General features: G+C 39.6%; 2 protein-coding genes across 5 annotated transcripts in view; one reads left to right on the top strand and one right to left on the bottom strand.

The window, feature by feature from the left end:
* The window catches only part of MSH6 (mutS homolog 6), a 29,011-nt gene extending 20,037 nt beyond the window's left edge, over positions 1–8,974 (top strand). For both annotated transcript variants that reach the window (XM_033175782.1, XM_033175781.1), the window contains exons 4-10: positions 84–2,628; positions 5,513–5,778; positions 7,008–7,125; positions 7,687–7,776; positions 8,237–8,391; positions 8,485–8,684; positions 8,804–8,974. In XM_033175782.1, coding sequence (XP_033031673.1) covers positions 84–2,628; positions 5,513–5,778; positions 7,008–7,125; positions 7,687–7,776; positions 8,237–8,391; positions 8,485–8,684; positions 8,804–8,885 — 3,456 coding nt within the window. In that variant the 3' untranslated portion in view covers positions 8,886–8,974. The remainder of the gene's footprint in view (positions 1–83; positions 2,629–5,512; positions 5,779–7,007; positions 7,126–7,686; positions 7,777–8,236; positions 8,392–8,484; positions 8,685–8,803) is intronic.
* FBXO11 (F-box protein 11) overlaps positions 8,941–25,474 on the bottom strand; it is a 100,373-nt gene continuing 83,839 nt past the window's right edge. For 2 of the 3 annotated variants that reach the window (XM_033175783.1, XM_033175784.1), the window contains exons 13-22: positions 24,684–24,769; positions 23,116–23,210; positions 21,409–21,531; positions 21,226–21,311; positions 15,722–15,798; positions 15,168–15,311; positions 12,269–12,379; positions 11,568–11,675; positions 11,134–11,242; positions 8,941–10,443 (exon numbers count right to left, since the gene is read on the bottom strand). In XM_033175783.1, coding sequence (XP_033031674.1) covers positions 10,134–10,443; positions 11,134–11,242; positions 11,568–11,675; positions 12,269–12,379; positions 15,168–15,311; positions 15,722–15,798; positions 21,226–21,311; positions 21,409–21,531; positions 23,116–23,210; positions 24,684–24,769 — 1,249 coding nt within the window. In that variant the 3' untranslated portion in view covers positions 8,941–10,133. The remainder of the gene's footprint in view (positions 10,444–11,133; positions 11,243–11,567; positions 11,676–12,268; positions 12,380–15,167; positions 15,312–15,721; positions 15,799–21,225; positions 21,312–21,408; positions 21,532–23,115; positions 23,211–24,683; positions 24,770–25,474) is intronic. The other variant, XM_033175785.1, reaches the window with a different exon arrangement.

The raw sequence follows: 25,474 nt of genomic DNA, 5'->3' as shown, positions 1-25,474 counted from the left end.
TCAAAAAATCATAAGTCTAACTGTCTATATTATGGTTTTCCAAATTTTGATTTGTTTTTAAATACTCTTTCCTTGCCTGGCAGGTAGGCACAACTTATGTAACAGATAAGAGTGAAGAAGATAATGAAATTGAGAGTGAAGAGGAAGTACAGCCTAAGACACAAGGATCTAGGCGAAGTAGCCGCCAAATAAAAAAACGAAGGGTCATATCAGACTCTGAGAGTGACATTGGTGGCTCTGATGTGGAATTTAAGCCAGACACTAAGGAGGAAGGAAGCAGTGATGAAATAAGCAGTGGAATGGGGGATAGTGAGAGTGAAGGCCCGAACAGCCCTGTCAAAGTTGCTCGAAAGCGGAAGAGAGTGGTCACTGGAAATGGCTCTCTCAAAAGGAAAAGTTCTAGGAAGGAAATGCCCTCAGCTACCAAACGAGCAACTGGCATTTCATCAGAAACCAAGAATACTTTGAGTGCTTTCTCTGCCCCTCAAAATTCTGAATCCCAAGCCCACGTTAGTGGAGGTGGTGATGACAGTAGTCGCCCTACTGTTTGGTATCATGAAACTTTAGAATGGCTTAAGGAGGAAAAGAGAAGAGATGAGCACAGGAGGCGGCCTGATCACCCCGATTTTAATGCATCTACACTCTATGTGCCTGAGGATTTCCTCAATTCCTGTACTCCTGGGATGAGGAAGTGGTGGCAGATTAAGTCTCAGAACTTTGATCTTGTCATCTGTTACAAGGTGGGGAAATTTTATGAACTGTACCACATGGATGCTCTGATTGGAGTCAGTGAACTGGGGCTGGTATTCATGAAAGGCAACTGGGCCCATTCTGGCTTTCCTGAAATTGCATTTGGCCGTTATTCGGACTCCTTGGTGCAGAAGGGCTATAAAGTAGCACGAGTGGAACAGACTGAGACTCCGGAAATGATGGAGGCACGATGCCGAAAGATGGCACATATATCCAAGTATGATAGAGTGGTGAGGAGGGAGATCTGTAGGATCATTACCAAGGGTACACAGACTTACAGTGTGCTGGAAGGTGATCCCTCTGAGAACTACAGTAAGTATCTTCTTAGCCTCAAAGAAAAAGAGGAAGATTCTTCTGGCCATACTCGTGCATATGGTGTGTGCTTTGTTGATACTTCACTGGGAAAGTTTTTCATAGGTCAGTTTTCAGATGATCGCCATTGTTCGAGATTTAGGACTCTAGTGGCACACTATCCCCCAGTACAAGTCTTATTTGAAAAAGGAAATCTCTCAAAGGAAACGAAAACAATTCTAAAGAGTTCATTGTCCTCTTCTCTTCAGGAAGGTCTGATACCTGGCTCCCAGTTTTGGGATGCATCCAAAACTTTGAGAACTCTCCTTGAGGAAGGATATTTTAGGGAAAAGCTAAGTGATGACATCGGGGTGACGTTACCCCAGGTGCTTAAAGGTATGACTTCAGAGTCTGATTCCATTGGGTTGACACCAGGAGAGAAAAGTGAATTGGCCCTCTCTGCTCTAGGTGGTTGTATCTTCTACCTCAAAAAATGCCTTATTGATCAGGAGCTTTTATCAATGGCTAATTTTGAAGAATATATTCCCTTGGATTCTGACATAGTCAGCACTACAAGATCTGGTGCTATCTTCACCAAAGCCTATCAACGAATGGTGCTAGATGCAGTGACATTAAACAACTTGGAGATTTTTCTGAATGGAACAAATGGTTCTACTGAAGGAACCCTGCTAGAGAGGGTTGATACTTGCCATACTCCCTTCGGTAAGCGGCTCCTAAAGCAATGGCTTTGTGCCCCACTCTGTAGCCCTTATGCTATCAATGATCGTCTAGATGCCATAGAAGACCTCATGGTTGTGCCTGACAAAATCTCCGAAGTTGTAGAGCTTCTAAAGAAGCTTCCAGATCTTGAGAGACTACTCAGTAAAATTCATAATGTTGGGTCTCCCTTGAAGAGTCAGAACCATCCAGATAGCAGGGCTATAATGTATGAAGAAACTACATACAGCAAAAAAAAGATCATTGATTTTCTTTCTGCTCTGGAAGGATTCAAAGTAATGTGTAAAATTATAGGGATCATGGAAGAAGTCATTGATGGTTTTAAGTCTAAAATCCTTAAGCAGATCATCTCTCTGCAGACAAAAAATCCTGAAGGCCGTTTTCCTGATTTGACTACAGAACTGAACCGATGGGATACAGCCTTTGACCATGAAAAGGCTCGAAAGACTGGACTTATTACTCCCAAAGCAGGCTTTGACTCTGATTATGACCAAGCTCTTGCTGACATAAGAGAAAATGAACAGAGCCTCCTGGAATACCTAGAGAAACAGCGCAACAGAATTGGCTGTAGGACCATAGTCTATTGGGGGATTGGTAGGAACCGTTACCAGTTGGAAATTCCTGAGAATTTCACCACTCGCAATTTGCCAGAAGAATACGAATTGAAATCTACCAAGAAGGGCTGTAAACGATACTGGACCAAAACTATTGAGAAGAAGTTGGCTAATCTCATAAATGCTGAAGAACGGAGAGATGTATCATTGAAGGACTGCATGCGGCGACTGTTCTATAACTTTGATAAAAATTACAAGGACTGGCAGTCTGCTGTAGAGTGTATCGCAGTGTTGGGTAAGACTCTGAACAAGCTTGTTCCTCAGGCTTGGATATGTAGTGCTCTATGCCAGCTGTGTATTATCCCTAAACATAAGTAACAAAGGTATATATGGTACATATTTTGACATGCATATACATATTTGCATCCTGACTAGGCTGCCCACAGCAATTTAAGTTACTCACCTGAAACTCGTTTTCTTTTTTTTTTTTTTTTTTTGAGACGGAGTCTTGCTTTGTCACCCAGGCTGGAGTGCAGTGGCGCGATCTCGGCTCACTGCAAGCTCTGCCTCCTGGGTTTACGCCATTCTTCTGTCTCAGCCTCCCGAGTAGCTGGGACTACAGGCGCCCGCCACCTCGCCCGGCTAATTTGTTTTTTTGTATTTTTAGTAGAGACGGAGTTTCACCGTGTTAGCCAGGATGGTCTCGATCTCCTGACCTCGTGCTCCGCCCGCCTCGGCCTCCCAAAGTGCTGGGATTACAGGCTTGAGCGACCGCGCCCAGCCTGAAATTCGCTTTTATCTTAGTGTCCTTAGTGGCCTTTCTTCAGTCTTGAGATGTGGTCTTGCTCTGTCACCCAGGCTAGAGTATGGTGACACAACCATGGCTACTGCAGCCTTGACCTCCCAGGCTTAAGTTATCTTTCCACCTCAGCCTCCCCAGGTAGCTGAGACTACAGATACGCACCACTATGCATGGCTAATATTTAAATGTTTGTAGAGAGATGGGGGTCTCACTGTTTGCCAGGGCTGGTCTTGAACTCCTGGGCTCAAGTGATCCTCCTGCCTCGGCTTCCCAAAGTGCCGAGGTTATAGGCATGACCCATTGCACCTGGCCCTTTCTTCAGTCTTTAATTAAATTGAACAAAAGGTTTTTGTTTTCAGACAGTGTCTTGCTCTGTTACCCAGGACAGACCTCTCATATCTACGTCCTAGGTAGCTAGGATTTATAGGTAAGCAATTGCCTGCCCCGCTTTAATTTTTTTGGTGGGGGAAGGGAGATGAAGCTTCCCTATGTTGCCCAGGCTGGTCTCAAATTCCTGACCTCAAGTGATCCTCCAGTCTCCCAAAAGTGCTAGGATTACAGGCATGAGCCACTGGGCCTGGCCAAAGGATTTGTTGTTTTTGAGATGGAGTCTCGCTCTTGCCCAGGCTGGAGTGCAATGGCACAATCTTGGCTCATTACAACTGCTGCCTCCCAGGTTCAAGCGATTCTCCTGCCTCAGCCTCCCAAGTAGCTAAGACTATGGGCATGAGCCACCACGCCCAGCCATTTTTTGTATTTTTAGTAGAGACAGGGTTTTGCCATGTTGGCCCGGCTGGTCTTGAACTCCTTATCTCAGGTGACCTACTCACCCTGGCCTCCCAAAGTGCTGGGATTACAGGCATGATGAGCCACCGCACTCGGCCCAAAAGATTTTTAAATGTGTTCTACTTCATGAGACAGACTTTATTTTAGATCAAATTTTATTTTTATTTGAGCTTTTTATTATTTGGTGAATACTGTTTCAAGGTGCTTTGTTACACTATCTGTTGATCCATCATTTTAAAATTTCATTTTATTACAACTCCTGTATTTCAGTGAGTCCATCTGCATACAATTTTAAAAGGTCAATCATTCCTTTTTTCTTTAGCCAAATTGTCAAAGATTCTTTTCTGCAATTGATTTTTCAAAGCCCTGAGTTAGGAATTTACAATTTGGCAACCATCTCAACTTCATAAATAATTTTGTTCTTTAAATGTCATGGCCAACATTACCTGGAACCATTGCTGTTTTATAGTTTAGGTTTATGTTGTATATGTTTTTTAAATTTTTTAGAGACGGGGTCTTGTTCTTTTCAGACTAGAGTACAATGGGATGACTAGCTCACAGCAGCCTTGAACTGCTGGGTTCAAGCGATTCTCCTGCTTCAGCCTCCTGAGTAGCTGGGACTACAGGTGGTCATCACCACACCTGGCTGATTTTTGTATTTTTGGTAGAGACAGGGTTTTTACCATGTTGGCCAGGCTGGTCTTGAACTTCTGACCTCAAAGTGATCTGCCCACCTTGATCTCCCAAAGAGCTGGGATCACAGGCATGAGCCACTGCGCCCAGCCCTGTTTTTGTTTTTAAATAACCGTAGTTTACCTGAATTTGTAACACAGTAATACAACACTATTTTGATCTGAACACAAGTATCCAATGGAACAGAATAATATACTTCCTTTTAGTGTGTCGCATTTGGTTACTGGTTAATTTAAAATCCTTTCTCAGCACAGGCGTTCAAAAACCAGTGTTCAGAGATTGTTTTAATATCAGTGTGCCAACTTTGGCACATTCTGCTAAGTAAGAGGCTTAAGTGTAGCATGTCTCTGTGCCTTTTTTTTTTTTTTTGAGACAGAGTCTCTCTGTTGCCCAGGCTGGAGTGCAGTGGCGCGATCTTGGCTCACTGCAGCCTCCACCGCCCAGGTTCAAGTGATTCTCCTGCCTCAGCCTCCTGAGTAGCTGGGATTACAGGCATGTGCCACCTGTATTATGTGCCACCTGTATTATATACATATTTTCATCCTGACTAGGCTGCCCACAGCAGCACCGCTAATTTTTGTATTTTTAGTAGAGCCAAGGTTTCACCCTGTTGGTTAGGCTGGTCTTGAACTGCTGACCTCGTGATCTGCCTGCCTTGGCCTCCTGAAGTGCTGGGATTACAGGCGTGAACCACCGTGCCTGGCCTCTGCTCTTTTAGTTTTCCCTTGGCACTTCTTTGGTCCAGATGTAAGATGTATTTTGAGGGGGGAGATCTTTAGACTGTAATTGAAAATTCTCTCTCTTATAATGAAACGTGTTATAATGAAGACCTGTAAAACACTTAGGCTGATAAAACTTCCAAAGATGAAGCCTCACTTGTTACCCTCTTTTTTAACAGATGTCTTACTGTGCCTGGCTAACTACAGTCGAGGGGGTGATGGTCCTATGTGTCGCCCAGTAATTCTGTTGCCAGAAGATACTCCCCCCTTCTTAGAGCTTAAAGGATCACGCCATCCTTGCATTACGAAGACTTTTTTTGGAGATGATTTTATTCCTAATGACATTCTAATAGGCTGTGAGGAAGAGGAGCAGGAAAATGGCAAAGCCTCTTGTGTGCTTGTTACTGGACCAAATATGGGGGGCAAGTCTACACTCATGAGACAGGTAACTGCTTCTTAAGGTTTTGTTATCAGAAAGTCATTTGCGACATTAGGAACAACATACTTAGGTGATCATTTTCCAAACACAGTTACGTAAAATTCAGCCAGTGACTTAATAGAAAGCAAAGGGAAATACTCCCTGTGTTATAAAAGTGAGTATTTACCTGAAACATCTCTGCTTAATGTTAAGGGGAATATATATTAAAAAGGGGAAGGAGGTCATTCAGGTCTTGAGACTCTTTGACTTGAATTCATTTCCTCAGAAGGTAGGTATAGTCATAATGAACAAAAATACAAAGGCTGTATGAAAAGATGCAATGTTACAGGTTTATCCTTAAATTAGACTCATTTGCAGAAACGCTTCATGTGAACAGCCTATGGCCAACTTAGGTAAGAAAGCAAATACAGTTCATGACCTCTAGCAACTGTTGGAAACTGCTCTTTAGGGATGACATGCTGGCCCTTTTTTTTTTGTTGTTGCCAAGGCTGAAGTGCAGTGACGCCATCACAGCTCACTGCAGCCTCGACCTCCCAGGTTCAACCCATCCTCCTGCTCCCCAGTAGCTGGGACTACAGATGTGCACCACCATGCCTAGCTCATTTTTTAAGAAAATTCTTATGGCATTATATTTATCTTCCCTTTATAACCAGGGGTTGACCAGCCACAGAACTTGTAAAGTCTTTTTGTATTTTTAAAAGGTTTTAAGAAATAGAAGTAATTGGCTGGTCCCTGCTGCTCTCCTGCATTATAGTATACTTCTGTTCACCTAGTTTGCTAGAGAGAGGCAGTATAGTGTGTATAGTGATTTCCAAATTTTTTCTTTAAATCAGAATCACCTGTGACAATGTAAAAAAAAAAAAAAAAAAAGGTGCAGAGATTCCATCCTGAAATGGATTCTCTTGTTTGGAATTGATTCTAGGCATCTCTAGTAGTTTTAAAGAGCTCCTAGGTGATTCTATTCTGGCCAACGTTGAGAATCACTAGGGTAGTGGGTTAGTAAGCAGGCTCTGATGTTTTGAAGGCCAGTGAGGTCCTATGCCTCTTGTCTCTCTCAGCCTCAACTTTCTCTATTTTAGCAAATGGATTTCAGAATAGAACCAACCTACACAGGATTGTGAAAGTTTTTTTAGAGTGCCTAGCTCTTACATAAGGGTTCATAAGAAAGACAAAATTTATTGTCCGTAAAACTGTTGCTAACAGTCATAAAAGACGTTTTCCTCCCTCATCCACAGGCTGGCTTATTAGCTGTAATGGCCCAGATGGGTTGTTACGTCCCCGCTGAAGTGTGCAGGCTCACACCAATTGATAGAGTGTTTACTAGACTTGGTGCCTCAGATAGAATAATGTCAGGTGAGTTTTTTATTTCCCACCTAAGTTCTCATTCATTCATTTTATATGATAAAAGACATTTGCTTCTTGTATATGAGCCTTTTAAATCTAATGTTTGATTTTTCTGGTGTTACTTTAAAAACAACACTTTTTAAGAATTGCATAGTCTTTTTTTTTTTTTTTGAGATGGAGTTTCGCTCTTGTTGCCCAAGCTGAAGTGCAATGGCATGATCTTGGCTCACTGCAACCTCTGCCTCCAGGTTCGAGTGATTCTCCTGCCTCAGCCTCTCCAGTAGCTGGGATTACAAGCACACGCCATCAAACCCAGCTAATTTTTTGTATTTTTAGTAGAAGCGGGGTTTCACCATGTTAGGCTGGTCTCAAACTCCTGACCTCAGGCAATCTGCTTGCCTCGGCCTCCTAAAGTGCTGGGATTACAGGCGTGAGTCACCGTGCCTGGCCAATCACTGTACAGTCTCTTAATGAGATTTAATATTTTATACCAATATGTGTAGCTCATGATAGCTATATAACCTAAAAGATGAATTTACATGATTTGCATTTGTGATTTTTTTTTTTTAGGTGAAAGTACATTTTTTGTTGAATTAAGTGAAACTGCCAGCATACTTACGCATGCAACAGCACATTCTCTGGTGCTTGTGGATGAATTAGGTAAGACATTAAACTTTTCATTTGAAGGCTATCTTACAAACATTTGTCCAAAGAATTTTTCTAGAAGATTATAAACAATATGACTGTCTTTAGAGCATGCACTCACCATTATGGCACAGACCCATAGTTGCAGATAAAAGGTGATATTGTGAAAGGCTTTTGATTACCTATTAATTACTAGGCCTTACATTGTTCAGTTATAATAAAACATTTGTTATAATACAGGGATGAGAACACTTAATAGGAGGACTCAGGAAGTTTCTGACCTTGAGCGATACTGTATTTTCTTTAAAAGAAACCTCACTCCCCATGGGCTGCTAAGCAGACTTGTTTAGCTAAACAAGGTCTATTTATAGAATGCTTTTAGACATGGATGTACTAACAGATGCTATTTTTCTGTCCTAGCATTTTTATTTTAATTCCCTTGAGTTACATCCTTATGCATATTTTACTTTAACAGGAAGAGGTACTGCAACATTTGATGGGACAGCAATAGCAAATGCAGTTGTTAAAGAACTTGCTGAGACTATAAAATGTCGTACGTTATTTTCAACTCACTACCATTCACTAGTAGAAGATTATTCTCAAAATGTTGCTGTGCGCTTAGGACATATGGTATGTGCAAATAGTTTTTTTCCACAAATTCGGTTTTTTGAGAGGGCCCTTCTGTTGCTAGCACATGTATCGCTAATATTTTTCTTTCTTAAGGCATGCATGGTAGAAAATGAATGTGAAGACCCCAGCCAGGAGACTATTACCTTCCTCTATAAATTCATTAAGGGAGCTTGTCCTAAAAGCTATGGCTTTAATGCAGCAAGGCTTGCTAATCTCCCAGAGGAAGTTATTCAAAAGGGACATAGAAAAGCAAGAGAATTTGAGAAGATGAATCAGTCTCTACGATTATTTCGGTAACTATAATGGAATTATAACTGACCTTAAGTTTCATAAAAACAGTAAAAGCGGGAGGAATGGATGCACTATGAAAAACAAAAAAAAAAATTTCTTTTTTTTTTTTTTTAATTTTAAGGGAAGTTTGCCTGGCTAGTGAAAGGTCAACTGTAGATGCTGAAGCTGTCCATAAATTGCTGACTTTGATTAAGGAATTATAGACTACATTGGAAGCTTTGAGTTGACTTCTGACAAACTTGGTAAATTCAGACAACATTATGATCTAATAAACTTTATTTTTTAAAAATGACCATTTTTCCATTTTCTTTCTAGGAAATTAAACCCTTTTAATTCTTATCTACCTTCTACATAATGGTTATTGAATACTCCACAATATATTAAGTCTAGATGTTATGGTACATGCATACACTTTCAGGCTGTTTTATACCCACTGTCACCAATACACATAAATGGGGGAGGGAAAGCTAGGAAACTGTATAGGGCTGTATATATACTTGTCTCAGCTTAATGCAGGAAATTGTTTTAATTTCCAGCAGTTTTGTCTAAACTGTTCAAAAAAAAACTATGAACAGAGTTCAAATACAGGATGTTTTGAAGAGACTTTCTAAAGTGTACTTTAAAACATAGTAGTTTTTTTTACCTTTCACAAAACTGAGTTACAAGAATACTTTTGTTTTACAGTGCATCCCTTCCTAGGAAGTCTCATTAAAACACTCACTTTTTCTAGGGGTGATTTTGAATGCTGCACAGGGAAGGGAAGAAAATAATAGTCTTAACTTTTCTTAAAGGATACCAGAAACATTGCTGGATATAATTTAAGATTAGTGTTTTCTCTTTCATAGAAAGAACGTACATACTGGGACATGAGTACAGTTTACAGCAAGTCTAGGTGTGCTAACAAAACAGGGCACATTCAAGTACAATAAGATTTTGCTTGAAATTAAAAACAAACTACATGAGATTAAAGCATTAAAATCATATTTCTCAATCTGAATACATGTTAAAAAAAAAAATCAAAAGGAACGCAGAAGTGCTAGCTCACATTTTTACCATATTACAAAAGCAATTGGTACCCATGTCCATAAAGGCAGCAACAAAGCTGCTTGTCTACTGAAGATTACTACTGCAAATTGGACTGCATTCAATGCTAGTTGTAAAAACACCAGCTTTTCAGAAGTTGGTATCTGTACAAAATTGCAGCTTATTTTCTTCACTTCTGTCCCTTCAAGTCTTTACACAGTAATGCTAAAACACCCAGCTTTGAGATCCTGAGTCAATATATTGCCACTTTCTTTTTGGTAGCTTGAGCTTCATAGTGTCAACTGACCTTGTGTATCCATTTTTAATACAGTCTCTTCCTGTAGCATGGGCAAATATGTTAAATCTTCCAAAAAAATGTTTTAAGTTATGATGTTACAATGGCAGGACTTTTTCTTTAGGGAAGGAATTCAGTTGTGCTGCAATGTATTAGATTCTATAGGTGGAGCAGAGTCATATAGTGTATCTGTATCATGTGTAGGCTCACCAGCTAATGTACAAGGATTAGACAGTGTTCCAGCACCACAGTCACAGAAAAACCTAAAGCAAAATAAAAACTCAATTAGAAAAGTGAGGGGGGGGAAGTAATTGGGTAATATAGCAAGCAAGTGTGCTACATACCTATCATGTCTAATAAACTCTACATCATGTCCCTGATGGCACTTCTTAATGCAGTTCACACATATGGCATTTCGATCTGTGGTGTTACAAGTATGACATCTAAAAAGCAAAAGCTTAAATTACTTTTCTCAAACATGTCATTAATGCAAAACAACATTCCATTCTGTTTATATATTACCCTATGACCCTTGGCTTTAAGAGGACCAAAACAAAATTCTTTGTGGCTCCAGCCCAGATTAATTCTGAAAAGGAACTTTAATGGAATAAGTGATTTTCCTGTCGTCTTTGTCTTCTGAGGGAAGAGGAATGATTTGTAAGTTGTATAAAGGCAGTTCTTTCCACTTTAAAAGCCTCTCAAATCTTTCTGGGCTGAATCAATTTGGACGAGTGAAGAGTCAAAACTGTCATGGTGATTGGGATATATCAAACACTTGACATCTTTACCCTGAAATTTCTAGGAAAACAATACGTTACACAAACTCATGTTTATGAGTTACATGACATCAGTTACTGTAGTATTAGGTTTTTTCAGTTATGGTCTTTGTTTTGTTTTGTAGAGACAGGGTCTCCCTATGTTGCCCAGGCTGGTTTAGTGCTAGGATTACGGGCATAAGCCACCACGCCTAACCATAGTTACAGTCTTAAACACACGATATTTAAGTAGATTGATTATAAAATTTTCAGTTATAGTCTCAACACTGGCAAACAGCCAAAAATGCTAGGCATTACTAATTTAAAAAGGAAATCAGTCTTCCTCTTTTCAGGACTCACAATATATTTCTAAGTTACCTGTAGAAATCATGCATGGGATAGCTGGTATAACTTGATATTTTATATAAACATTGGCCTCTACTAACAGCCTTTTCTATGGCATCTTGATTGTTCATTATTTTGTTATCTGTAATAAAAAAGAATAAGTAAAAATCTAGAGGACTGTTAATATTTTAAAAACTAAAGATTATAGGATTATTCTAACAGAAGAGCCACTATTTTTAAGAGCTTTAAATGAAGCTAACCAATGAATTGTAAGAAATCAGCTAAGAATAGAATTTTCCTTGTATAAGATACTTGAACCATTTAAAACCAAAGCTCTATTTCTTTCAAAATCTCTTAAATTGTTGCTAACTTGGGGAGTGACATAAGGAATCAAGTTATAAAACGGCCTCTGATTATCTTTCATGGCATACTGCATATATTTATAGGTATAACAGACTCCAACATACCTTTCATTGTCACATTAACACCAGATGCTAAAAATAAGCCTCCAAACCGGTTGTTAAAAATCTGATTGCCTTCTAGTGTTGCAGTTGCGTGATTTGTAATTTCAATACCTGAAGTGAAATTTACAAACAAGTAGATACATCACTTTATATTGCTTCTTAAAAACCTGAAATTAGCATGCAAATGTAAACTGGTTCTTTTATAAAAATACATTAACCCTCAATGTCTACTGAATAAAATGTAGATATTTCAACCACTAAACATTCACTTATCAATGATTATGGTCAAAACCACAATTAACTTTCACACTAGCCTGTCTTAAAGTTTAAATACATGATACCTGGATTTCATTTGCATCCATTTTAACATCTGTGTTTCTGTTGCAGATTTAAATTGGTAAATTCATCTGAAGAATTGAATTTATCTGTATTCCTAGTGGTAATACAAGCCTGCATTTATTCTATCCCAATAAATGTTTCATAATCATGACTACGCAACAACAGCAATATTTCTTTGAGTCTGGCTTATAGTAGAAGAATCCAGAACCTGATTAGGTGCTCTCATAAGTGAATGAATAAACAGGCATTCAGCCACTTCAGCAGCACACTTTACACATTTTAGTTAATAAAACAATGAATATACTCCACATCAAACACTTTGCAGAACTATATATAAGCCACAGGTAAGAAAAGAAAATACAAACCTGCAGCAAATCCATCAAATATTCTGTTTTTCCTTAAGATTGGATGACTGTTAGTGCTGATGAGAACACCTGCTTGAGCATTCCTGAAAATATCATTTTCTTCAAGGAGACCTATAATAAAATATTTCCTTAGATTAAGGCTAATGCATATAACAGACTCTACTAACGTTTTTGGGGGTATTTAGGTTTGCTTTTAGTTTCTTATTTAACTGCACTGTAAAATTCACAGGGCTATTTGTTCAGCCAAAAACAGTTTATTATCAGAGGTATTAAGGATCTAACAAAATTGCTAAAATGACAGGTAAGAGCATTGTGACCAATCTGCCATCTCCATGATAGCAGGGACCATGTCTGAGTTTACTCACCACTTCATCTTCAGTGCCAGGTACACCGTTGATTCTCAATGAGTATTGCTGAATTAAAGTTAATTCCTTTGAAATATTTCTAGAACCTCTGTATCCTCTGTTTTTAGTTCAGGCAAGCAAGCCCTTATTTCTGGCCTTTATTACTATAATCATTTCCTGATGAGTTTCCTTTATTCCAGTTTCATCTGCTGCATAGTTTCCAGTCAGTTAACTGCAACTCCTATCTTGCCTTTCTAACAAACTACTTTCAGAATAAATTTGAACATCACCTTGCCTTTCAAAATATCCCTCCTACTTGTTTGTCTTAATGTGAGACATGGTTTTATTTCTGTAGACATGTGACCCCTCTGGTATTTCACATTACTGACCTAAATTTCCCCTGGATGAGTGGGAAAAATCTGACTCAGGGACTTCTTGGGGTCCATCCTGTTCACTCTCTGGGTATTAATATTTCTGGGTTCTGTCCCTCTCATTTCCCTCTGCATACGCTTTGGGTGATCGTTATCTTATATCTTGCAACTATTACATACACACTGTTGCTTTTTTATTTTTGAGACAGTCTCACTCTGCCACCCAGGCTGGAGTGCCATGGTGCGATCTTGGCTCACTGCAACCCCCGCCTCCGGGTTCAAGCAATTCTGATTCAGCTTCCCAAGTACCTGGGATTACAAGCATCTGCCATCACCCTGGCAATTTTTTTTTTTTTTTTTTGTATTTTTAGATTTCACCATGTTGGCCAGGCTGGTCTCAAACTCCTGACCTCAAGTGATCCACCCACCTGGGCCTCCCCCAAAGTGCTGGGATTACAGGCATGAGCCACTACACCCAGCCACTGTTGCTAATTCTTATATCTATTCATTTAGCTTAGTATAATTAATCACATTCTGGTCATAACCAATTTGGATATTCCAGAAAACAACCTTGGATTCAATGTTTAAAAACTGACCTTACTATTTTCCAGAAACCATCTCCTATATAACTTACCTCAGTGAAAGGTAGTCACCCAAATCAGAATCCCAAGTATCCATCATATTTCACTTTTCTTTCAACCCCCATATTAAATCAATGACCCAGTCCTGTTGGTTCCACCCTTTTTATAGAGATAGGGTCTTGCTATATTGCCTAGGCTGGTCTCCAACTCCAGACTCAAGTGATACTCCTACGTTAGCCTCTGGAGCAGCTGGAAGTACAGGTGTGAGCCACTGTGCCCAGCTGTTTCTGTCCTTTTAAATATCATTAACATGTCCCACCACCCCCAACCTTTTCATACCCTTATACTATCATTTTAATTTAGGCTCTCATTATTTATTGCCTGAGTTATTCCAAGTCCCTGTCTCTAATCTTGATTATTTTCACTACAACCTCAAGTGCTATTGCTAAAATGGAGTCCAAAGTCCTTACTGCATATAGAAAACCTCATGATTTGGGCCTTGCCCCTTCTCTAGCCTCAACTTTCAGTACCTCTTCCCTTGCATTCAATTTCCTCTAGACTTTTGTTTACGTTTTCCACTCCATCACACTATACATTTTATGGATGTAGTGCTGTTTCATATAGCATTATATCTCTAGCATCTGTATGATAGTGGTTGGTACAGAGGTGTTAAATTAGTATTTAAAGAATAAAAGTGAAATAACATCTGGAATGGTCTGTTCACCTCTCCCAAACCCATTTACCAGTAAATATCTACTCATTTTTCAAGACAGCTCAAAAGTGATTTGACTTGCATGAACCGTTTCTCAACACCTTGCAAATAAACCATTCTGTATTGTGTGTCTTCACTATATTTTGTAAAAACTACTGAGATATGTTACTTCACTGAATTACTAGATTATAAGCTCCTGGAGAGTCTGTCAATGGATCATCACTGCTTGGTTGTAGTATTAAATTTTGTTCATTAAATCTTGGTATGTTAGAGTAATAACTAGCTATTCTATGTAAGATAGGTACAAATGTTGGGTTATTGACATTTCAGGAACAGTGACAGATTTGCATTACGGCAGCTCTGAGAATCTCTGTATACATGCATCTGTAAGGGGCAGGCACTATGGAACTTTTGCCTTAATGCAAAGTGAGTTGACCTTTATGAATATCAAACCAGGCACATCTTGGCTTCATTAATTCCATTCTCCAACAAACACAGTTGAAAGCAGTTACAAAAGTAATACCCGTTTACTAAAGACATTTTCAAACATTTACAGATCAATTAATTTCTCACACCTATTTCTATAACTTGACTTTGAAGTTTATTATAATCATATTACTATTCTGAATAAAAGGTCCAGAGAATGTAAACAAATTCTATCTTTAAAAAGGCTTACTGACAACTGCAGACTCAAAGTGGCTACAAAAGGAAAAGTATTGTAAACATTTGTCTCTTAACACTAGGCACTAATCTAAACCAGCTCAACTTGATAACGAAAAAGACTTGAGATTCACTCATTTATAAGTTAGTTAGCAATGTCATTGATCATTAGAGATATGGAAGAATAATGGAAAACTGGATTTTTCACTAATGCAAAATTAACAACAATACCTCGACCCCCATTAAATATACAGATGCCACCATCTCTTCCATCATGGATTTTATTTCTTCTTAGTGTAGGATTACTATCTGTCTTAATCCAGACTCCAGCCATTGCATTGTCAAATATTTCATTGTCTTCTATACAGCCTAGACCTATAAATGCAAAAATGTAGGTTATCTAGAAGGTATCTTTCTTTCTTTTCTTTTCTTTTTTTTTTTTTTGAGAGGGAATCTCACTCTGTTGCCAGGCTGAGTGCAGTGGCGCGATTTCGGCTCACTGCAACCTCCGCCTTCTGGGGTTCAAGCGATTCTCCTGCCTCAGCCTCCCGAGTAGCTGGGAATACAGGCATGTGCAACCATACCCAGCTAATTTTTGTAATATTTAGTAGAGACAGGGTTTCACCATGTTGGCCAAGCTGGTCTTAAACTCCTGACCTCAGGTGATCCACCCGTCTCGGCCTCCCAAAGTGCTGGGATTACAGGCGTGAGCCACCGTGCCCGGCCTAGAAGGTGTATTTCTAAAGTCTATTAACACAGAGAAAAAGATGACAGATAAAACATACCAGAATTATAAACTAGAATTCCACCATTCTGTCCTCCCCAGATTTTGTTGCGTCTAATTTTGGGGTTGCTTCCAGTCCTGTGAATAGAATAGAAAATAGTATCATTTCAATAGCTTCTACTCCCATATCCTCATGTTACGTGAGATAAACAGTGGAGAAATCCATGTAAGTCATATAGTAAGAATTAACTATGCAATGGAGTCCTTCAAGATGCCCTAAGAAGAAAGTGGTTTAATTTTGCTTAATCCTGTATTTCCCACAGAACACACTTTACTACAGATTATTACTGTAGAGTTTCCTAACATGTAAACTAAATGGGGTTTTATTAAGTGACTTATATATTCCCCTCATATGTAAAATGAAGGAATGAATTATAGGCATACCTTGGAGATAATTGCAGGTTCCGTTCCAGACCACCATAATAAAGCGAGTATTGCAATAAAGAGAGTCGCACAAATTTTTTGGTTTCCTAGTGTGTTTACATTATACTGTAGTCTATTAAGTATGCAATAGCATTACATTAAAAAGAAGCACGTACCCTAACTTAAAAATACTTTATTCCTAAAAATGCTAATAATAATCTGAGTCTTCAGAGAGTTTAAAAAAAAAACAAAAAAACAGATGGGGTCTTGCTCTGTCACCCAGGCTGGAGTTGCAGTGGCATGATCATAGCTCACTGCAGCCTCGAACTCTTGGGCTCAAGCAATCCTCCTGCCTAAGCCTCCCGAGTAGCTGGGACTACAGGTGCATGCCACCATGCCCAGTTAATTTTTGTATTTTTTGTAGAGATGGGTTTTGCCATGTTGCTCAGGCTGTTCTCAAACTCCTGGGTTCAAGTGATCCACCTGCCTCAGTCTCCCAAAGTGTTGGGACTACAGGCATGATCTACTGCACCTGACCAATTGGCAATCTCTTAAAATAAGACAAATTTGCCACATAGACTGACTTCCTTTCACGGAAGATTTCTCTGTAGTATTCCTACATGCAATGTTGTTATAGCATTTTGCTCACAGTAGAATTTCTTTCAAAATTGTCAATCCTTGCCAACCCTGCTACTTTATTAACAGGCTTATGCAATATTCTAAATCTTTTGTTGTCATTTCAACCATGTTCACAGCATCTTCAACAGGAACAGACTCCACCTCAAGAAAAACCACTCTGCTCATCCGTAAGAAGCAACTCCTCATCTGTCCAAGTTTTATCATGAGGTTGCAGCAATTCAGTCACATCTTCAAGTTCCATTTTCTAATTCTACTTCTCTTGCAATTTCTACCACGTCTGGAATTAGTTCCTCTACCAAAGTCTTATACCCCTAGTCATCCATGAGGGTTGGAATCAGCTTCTTCCAAACTCCTGTTAATGTTGTTGTTATTTTTTTTGTCCTGGCCATGAAAACCTTTATTTTTATATTTAGGTTTGATGAATGAACAGCCATGCAGAAATGTGACTGGACACAAAGGATCTGGCCTAACGGTGATGGATGGAGTGGGGAAACCCAGCAAAGCCGCTCTGTACAATTCCCCTTCCCCTGGGTATGGGGCAGGACCCCCTGGGAATAAGGATCTTCCAGGGAGAAACGAAAGAGTGACCTTGCTAGGTTTTATGGCTGGCTTTGAGAGAAAGGAATTCTAGTTTCTAAGACCTGCTTTGGGGAAAAAGAATTCTGGCTTCTGGGACTCAATTTGGGGGAGAAAAGACAGCAGGAACCAGGAGGGAAGGACAAAGACCTGGATTCTGAGGCCTTCCAGTCTCCTCTGGGTCAGGGTAGTCTGTATGCCAAGGTGTCATACTTCGGGGTTTAATGAGCCCTGACAGCAGATGCTTGCAGATTTCACAGGTAACTTGTGATCCAAGTAACTGACTTTCAGTCCCCCAATTTCAGAGAACTTTAGCAAAGCCTGGCTGAAATTGGCCAAGTGTTAGAAGAACCTCTTCAAAGCTGAAATTCATCGAGTTCTTCAGCTGAGGGCGTTAAGAATCCCAGATGTAAGGTTAGCAAGAGTTAGAAGTTCTGGAGTTTTCCCCGCACGCCCCAGCTCTTGAGCATCAACAGGCCAGAAGCTCACAATATCTGATCCTCCTGTGGCTCAGCAGGGATGTGTTTTAGAGCAGCATGTTCAGAATGAAGCTGGTGCACTTAGTCAAGCCTCGAGGACCTTTTGAAGTCATGCGTGGCCCATGCTGGCCTCATGGGAACACAGGTGCTCCAGCACCCGATGTGTTCAGGACTAGGTGGGGGGAAAACTTCAGCCCTGAAAACATCCCCCTGCTGTCTAGACCAGACTGCCCCATGGCCAAGGGTGGTGAGAACCCTGGAAACCCCTTGGGTTGCACCCCTGCCAGTACTAGAACTTAGCCCTTCCTGGGCAGAAAAGCTCAACATTGGCTCAGGGCATAACTGGAATTTTTTTTTTTTTTTTTTTGAGACAGGGTCTCACTCAGTCATCCAGGCTGAAGCACAGTGGTATGATCATAGCTCACTGCAGCCTCGACTTCCTGGGCTCAAGCGATCCTCCTACCTCAGCCTTCTGGGTAGCTGGGACCACAGGTGCATGCCATCATGCCTAGCTAATTTTTTCTATTTTTTACAGAGACAGGGTTTCACTATGTTGCGCAGGCTGTTCTTGAACTCCTGGCCTCAGGTTGATCCTTCCACCTCAGCCTCCCAAAATGCTTGGATTACAGCACTTTTTCAGATCTCCTCCCAAGAATCATGAATGTTCTTAATGAAATCTGGAATGGTGAATCCTTTCTAGAGGTTTTCAATTTACTTTGCCCAGATTCATCAGAGGAATCACTATTTATGGCAACTACTGCTTTCTAAAAATAATTTCTTATATAAAAAGACTTAAAAATTGAAATTACTCCTTGATCCATGGACTGTGGGATGGATGCTATACTAGCAGGCATGAAAACAACATTAATCTAATCTCCTTGTACATCTGCATCAGAATTCTTGGGTTACTGGGTACATTGTCAATGAGCAGTAATATTTTGAAATAAGTATTTTTTTCTGAGCACTAGGTCTCAACAGTGGACTTAACATATTCAGTAAACTGTACTGTAAATTCATGTGCTATCATCCATGATTTATTGTTTCCTTTATGATATGTTTTGTGGACTTAACATATTCAGTGAACTGTACTGTAAATTCATGTGCTATCATCCATGATTTTGTTGTTCCCTTTATAGAGCACAGGCAGAGTCGATTTAGAATCATTCTTAAGGGCCCTAGGGTTTTCACAATGGTAAATGAGCACTGCCGGCAACTGAAAGTCATCGGCTGAACCAACCCTTAACAAGAGATCAGCGTGCTCTTTGAAGTCAGGCATTGACTTCTCCCCTCTAGCTATGAACAGAGTTCTGGATGTATCTTCTTCCAATATAAAGCTATTGAGTCTACACCGAAATCTGTTTAGTGTAGCCACCTTCAACAATGATCTTAGCTATATCTTCTGGGATAACTTTCTGTAGCTTCTGTCTCAGCATTTGCTGCTTCACCTTGCACTTAGTTTTTTTTCTTAAACCTCACGAATCAACCTCTGCTAGCTTAAAACTTTTCTGCAGCTTCTTCACTTCTTTCAGCCTTCGTAGAACTGAAGAGAGTTGGGGCCGTGCTCTGTATTAGGAATTGGCTTAAGGAAATGTTGTGGCTGGTTTGATCTTTTTTTTTTTTTTTTGGAGACGGAGTCTTGCTCTGTCGCCCGGGCTGGAGTGCAGTGGCCGGATCTCAGCTCACTGCAAGCTCCGCCTCCCGGGTTTACGCCATTCTCCTGCCTCAGCCTCCCGAGTAGCTGGGACTACAGGCGCCCGCCACCTCACCTGGCTAGTTTTTTGTATTTTTTTAGTAGAGACGGGGTTTCACTGTGTTTGCCAGGATGGTCTTGATCTCCTGACCTTGTGATCCGCCCGTCTCGGCCTCCCAAAGTGCTGGGATTACAGGCTTGAGCCACCGCGCCCGGCCCTGGTTTGATCTTCTATCCAGATCACTAAAACATTCTCCATATCAGCATAAGTCAATTTTGTTGTTGTTTTATTATTTTGCTTTGAACCCTGAGAAACTAAGCAATAAGGCTGTTTTGCTTTGCTTTCTTATCATTCGTGTGTTTACTGGAATAGCATTTTAAATTTTTTTTAGGACTTCTCCTTTGCATTCACAACTTAGCTAACTGGACAAGAGGCCTAGCTTTTGGCCTATTCAGGCTTTTGACATACTTTCCTCACTAACCGTAATCATTTCTAGCTTTTGATTTAAAGAGAGAGATATGCAACTCTTCCTTTCAATTCAACACTTACAGAGGCCATTTTAGGATTACTAATTGGCCTAATTTCGATACTGTTGTGTCGCAGGCAATAGGGAAGCCTGAGGAGAGGGACAGAGACAGGAATGGCTGCTTGGTGGAACAGTCAGAACACACACAACATTTACAGATTAAGTTTGTTGTCCTGGGCTCAGTTAACGGCGTCCCAAAACAATCACAATAGTAACATCAAAGATCACTGATCAGGGCGGGTGTGGTGGCTCACAACTGTGATCCCAGCACTTTGGGAGGCCGAGGTGGGCAGATCACCTGAGGTCGGGAGTTTGAGATCAGCTTGATCAATGTGGAGAAACCCTGTCTATACTAAAAATACAAAGTCAACCAGGCATGGTGGCGCATGCCTGTAATCTCAGCTACTTGGAAGGCTGAGGCAGGAGAAGGAGAATCACTTGAACTCAGGAGGTGGAGGTTGCGGTAAGCTGAGACCGTGCCATTGCATTCCAGCCTGAGCAACAAGAGTGAAACTCAATCTCAAAAAAAAAAAAAAAAAAAAAAAAAATCACTGATCAGAAATCACCATACAGATATAATGATAACGAAAAAATCTGAAGTACTCTAAGAATTATAAAAATGAGACAGACGGAGCAGATATGCTGCTGGAAAAAAATGGCACTGAGAGATCTGCTCAACACAGGGTTGCCACAAACCTTCAATTTGTGTACAAAAAAAAAAAAAACAAACAAACAGTATCTGTGAAGCACAATAAACTATAAAGTGTAATAAACAGAGGTATGCCAGTATATGATCATTAGGACTGCTAGAGTTCCAAAACCTTAAAATATTAGAAGCATATCAAAAACTATTAATTTTAAAGAAATAGCATAAAACAGAAGCTTCAGTTTGAGTGCCAATGACACGCCAGGCATAATGCACAAGTATTTTAATACAGACTTCCACTCTCCAAGTATGAAGTAATTATATTGGCAGCTGATGTGACTCTTATAGTGGAAAGCGGAATGGTGGAAGTGAGCTCTTATGGCACATGTACCACTGGCTTCTGTCCTCACCTAGACCAAGGAAAGCTACATTCTGAAAATTTAAGTCAAGATTATTTTAAGAATGTGAATATATATATATAACAGGGGAATAAAGATTGGGCATTAAACAATAAGCAAATTTTTTCTCACACCCTACATACTCCTAATTCCCTCCCAAAAGAAAGCCAAATGTGAAAACATTTACCTTATCTGAACCCCTGAATACATGTGATTATAGATATCATTGTCTTCTAGTACTCCGTGTCCATTGTCATAAAAATAAACACCAACCTAAAATTACAAAAAAAAAAAAAAAAAAAAGCTTTTTCAAGGGACAAGTATTTACAAAACAATATATTTCCCATCCAAGAGCCCAGGCTCATCCTACCTGCTTGCCACTGTGTATCCGGTTTCTTCTCAGTACTGGAGTGCTGCCAGTTGTCACCCAGACTCCAGCCAGAGTGTTACTATAAACTTCATTCTCTTCTATTACTCCTTGTCCCTTTTCATGCTAAATAAAAGTTACACTGGTTATAATACATATCTTCTATAAGCAAGGCGTTTATAGTCTCTTACCCCCTTTATAGACAGTTAAAAAAATTTCCATTTTTGTTTTTTCATCTGAGTAAGGAGGTAATGGCAACATTTTTTTTTTTTTTTTTTGTTTGAGATGGAGTCTCAGGCTGGAGTGCAGTGGTGTGATCTTGGCTCACTGCAACCTTCGCCTCCTGGGTTCAAGCAATTCTCTGCCTCAGCCTCCTGAGTAGCTAGGATTACAGGTGCCCGCCACTACGCCCAGCTAATTTTTGTATTTTTTTTTTTTTTTTTTTTTTTGAGACGGAGTCTTGCTCTGTCGCTCAGGCTGGAGTGCAGTGGCCGGATCTCAGCTCACTGCAAGCTCTGCCTCCCAGGTTCATGCCATTCTCCTGCCTCAGCCTCCCGAGCAGCTGGGACTACAGGCGCCCGCCACCATGCCTGGCTAATTTTTTTGCATTTTTTAGTAGAGACGGGGTTTCACCGTGTTAGCCAGGATGGTCTCGATCTCCTGACCTTGTGATCCGCCCGTCTCGGCCTCCCAAAGTGCTGGGATTACAGGCTTGAGCCACCGCACCCGGCCAATTTTTGTATTTTTAGTAGAGCCGGTGTTTCACCATCTTGGCCAGGGTGGTCTTGAACTCCTGACCTCGTGATCCACCCGCCTCGGCCTTCCAAAGTGCTGGGATTACAGGCGTGAGCCACCGTGCCCGGCCAATATTCTTTTTACGTAGCCTCTACTTGAGTTTTAAGCTTTCAAAAAATTTATACTGTTCTTTAAGTGGTTTTATACTTTTAATATCACAGTAACAGCAGTAGCAGCATTCAATTTTCTTTAGCAAAATAAATTAATTCACCCTAGGATGTGTAACTAACAACCTCTCATTTAGTAATAGACAGACAGTTACTTCAAACATATTTCTGGTGAAATCAATTCAAAATGATACGGTTTCATATTCACAAAATTTTTACCTTTAGCAGATAATTGAAGACATGTGCATCTCTAGAACCACAGATGAAAATTAAATGCTTTGCATAACATAAGGACTTTTTTGAAATTTCCTACATTTTCTTACTTGAATCACTTGCAAAAGTTTAGATACCATGAGCAAAGATGATTAATACACAGGTTTCAAGATTTTGAAAGTTAATTATATTTTAACATAAATTCAAATGAAAAAAGTGGCAGAATTTCAGAGACTCATACAGTAGTCATACTCGTAAAATTCTGGTGTAACAAATATCATAGACTGCAAATGAATTGCTGCTGAGGCTATCCCATATTGCCAATAATAAAGACTTTAATAAAAAGGTGTATCTCTTATGCCTAAATTTAGTCAGCTGCTGATTAAATTTTACATAATTCAACACAAACTATAAAATCAGAAGTCATTAAGATACTGGCAGGGAGAACAAGAATGTTATTTACTGTTTAACATTAATGACAGTCATGAATTCATACTTCAAAAGCTGAATATGGCCTACCTAAAAGCTTAAGGAGAAAGCCTTTATCTCCCTAGTTTTGATGCATGAGTTTACAGAACCATATACATTAACTTACCACATAAATCCCACCATGTTGGCCATCATGAATTTTGTTATGCCGAACAATTGGACAACTGTTTGTCCTAATTTGAATTCCTGCTAATGCATTGCCTATTTAAAAATAAAAGTTACAATGTCAACATTTGTGAGCCTGGGGAATACAGTAAAGGTTTTACATTAGGTAGTGGTTAAAATTCTTACACGAGAATTTGAGTGACCATTACAAGACAATATTAAGAGAACTAGAAGTATAAATAGATGCAGAGAGCTGCAGGCAGTATAGCATAGTGGAGACTCTGGAGCCGAGGTGACACATTTCGAATCTCAGGAATTCTACTTCCTGTGTGACCCTGAATAAGTAATTTAACCTCTTTGTGTCTCTGTATACTGATCAGTAAGTATCTTTGTGCCTCTGTATCCTGATCAATATTTAATGGCATCTACCTCACAGTGTTGATGTGAATATTATATGAGTTAACTCAGTTTAAGATGCTCAGCAGAGTGCCTGACACTTAGTAAAGCTTTATGTAAATATTAACCAGGTTAGTGTTACCAGAAGCGAAAGCCCATGCACATATTGGTGTCAGACACACAGATACCTACTGATTTTTTGCTGATTTAATGTTCCTAAAACTTTAAAGAGGAATACACATTTTCTGTCTTCAATTAGTACAAAGTATATTAAACTACCACAGAAATAATTTATTAACTATTAAACAACAGAGTGAAACTATGAAAACTGCACATACTCCTTGGGACTAAGTTCTAATTTATATTTTCATCCCTGGTATCTGGCATAGTGCCTGTGAATAAATATCACAGAATAATCTTTATTAAGAATTTAGGCTGGGCGTGGTGGCTTATACCTGTAATCCCAGCAATCTGGGAGGCTGAGGCTGAAACAGGCAGATCACTTGAGGCCAGGAGTTCGAGACCAGCCTGGTCAACATGGCAAAACCCGTCTCTATTAAAAAGGCAAAACTGAGCCGGGCATGGTAGCATGCACCTGTAATCCCAGCTACTCTGGAGGCTGAGGCATGAGAATCGCTTGAACTTGGGAGGCAGAGGTTGCCGTGAGCCAAGATTGCATCGCTGCACTCCAGCCTAGGCAACAGAGTGAGATTCTGTCTCAACAACAACAACAACAACAACAATAATAAATAAATAAATGGCAGTGCATGAGACTCACACCTGCAATCCCAGAATTTTGGGAGACCAAGGCGGGAAGATCACCTGAGGCCAGGAGTTCAAGACTAGCCCAGGCAACATGGCAAGACCCGGCTTCCACAAATAAATGAGTGGGGCATGGTAGCACATGCCTATAGTCCTAGCTACCAGGGAGGCTGAGGCAGGAAGGTCACTTTGAGCCCAGAAGTCTGAGGCTGCTGTGAGCCATGTTTGTGCTATTGCGCTCTAGTCTGCACAAGAGAGTAAGACCTCACCTCTTAAAAAAAAAAAAAAAAAAAAATTAAAGAAGCTGGATCAGTGCTTCCACTTGGGTAGTTTCAAAATGTTCCATCATTTTGCTAATATCAAGAAGACATATCAATCTATAAGTTTCATAGAACAAAACCACACACTTACCATAAATGTCATTTCCTTCAATAAGGCCTCGTCCATCACCAAAGATGTAAACTCCTCCTTGATTTCCATTAAATATAGAATTTCCCCTATAATTATGGGAAATAATAAAAAAGAAGACATCTATTCAGCCAAACTTACTTGTTTTATATAATTGTAAAGGCCCCGCATGGTCATATAACAAATTATATAACTTCTAAGGCCTCAATTTCTTAGTTATTTCTAAGGCCTAAGACTTTGGAAAAGTCAAACTACTATTTGAGAGAATGTATGTAGCATTCTTAAAAAATTCCCCTCAAAACAGCTAATACATCCAAAACAATTTTTCAGCTGATCTAGAAACACTTGATGAATATTAACAAGATGGAAATCCCAAAATCTAACTTCCATAAAGCCAGTGGAAAATAAAATTTGACAAAAATAATTCATAGTGTTTGATTAAATTATAATAGCTCTGGTTCTACAATTCTGGCTTATTAAGGGAAAATGACAGCTTGCATTTTTGACTTTTTGATAATTTTAGTCTTTCTGGCCAAGAATCTTTGAGATATTTTTCCTGAGTTATTCTATTTGCTAACTATCAAGAAAAAAAAGACAAAGTCCTTCAAACTCCAAGGGGAGGTAATAGCCCTATTTATTCATCTATAATGCAGTTTGATGAATTTAAAATAAAAATCACAGCATTTGCATTTTTCATAAAATAATATCACATTGGCTTATATCACTAAAACAAAAACAAAAACAAAAAACACCAAAAAATAAATCTGCAATAGCTATGGCTCATTCAGATGCAC

This window comes from Trachypithecus francoisi, unplaced genomic scaffold (assembly GCF_009764315.1).
Source record: "Trachypithecus francoisi isolate TF-2019V2 unplaced genomic scaffold, Tfra_2.0 Lachesis_group17, whole genome shotgun sequence".
Lineage (NCBI taxonomy): Eukaryota > Metazoa > Chordata > Mammalia > Primates > Cercopithecidae > Trachypithecus > Trachypithecus francoisi.
Note: the sequence above shows the minus strand (reverse complement) of the source record. Positions and strands in the feature narration are given on the sequence as shown.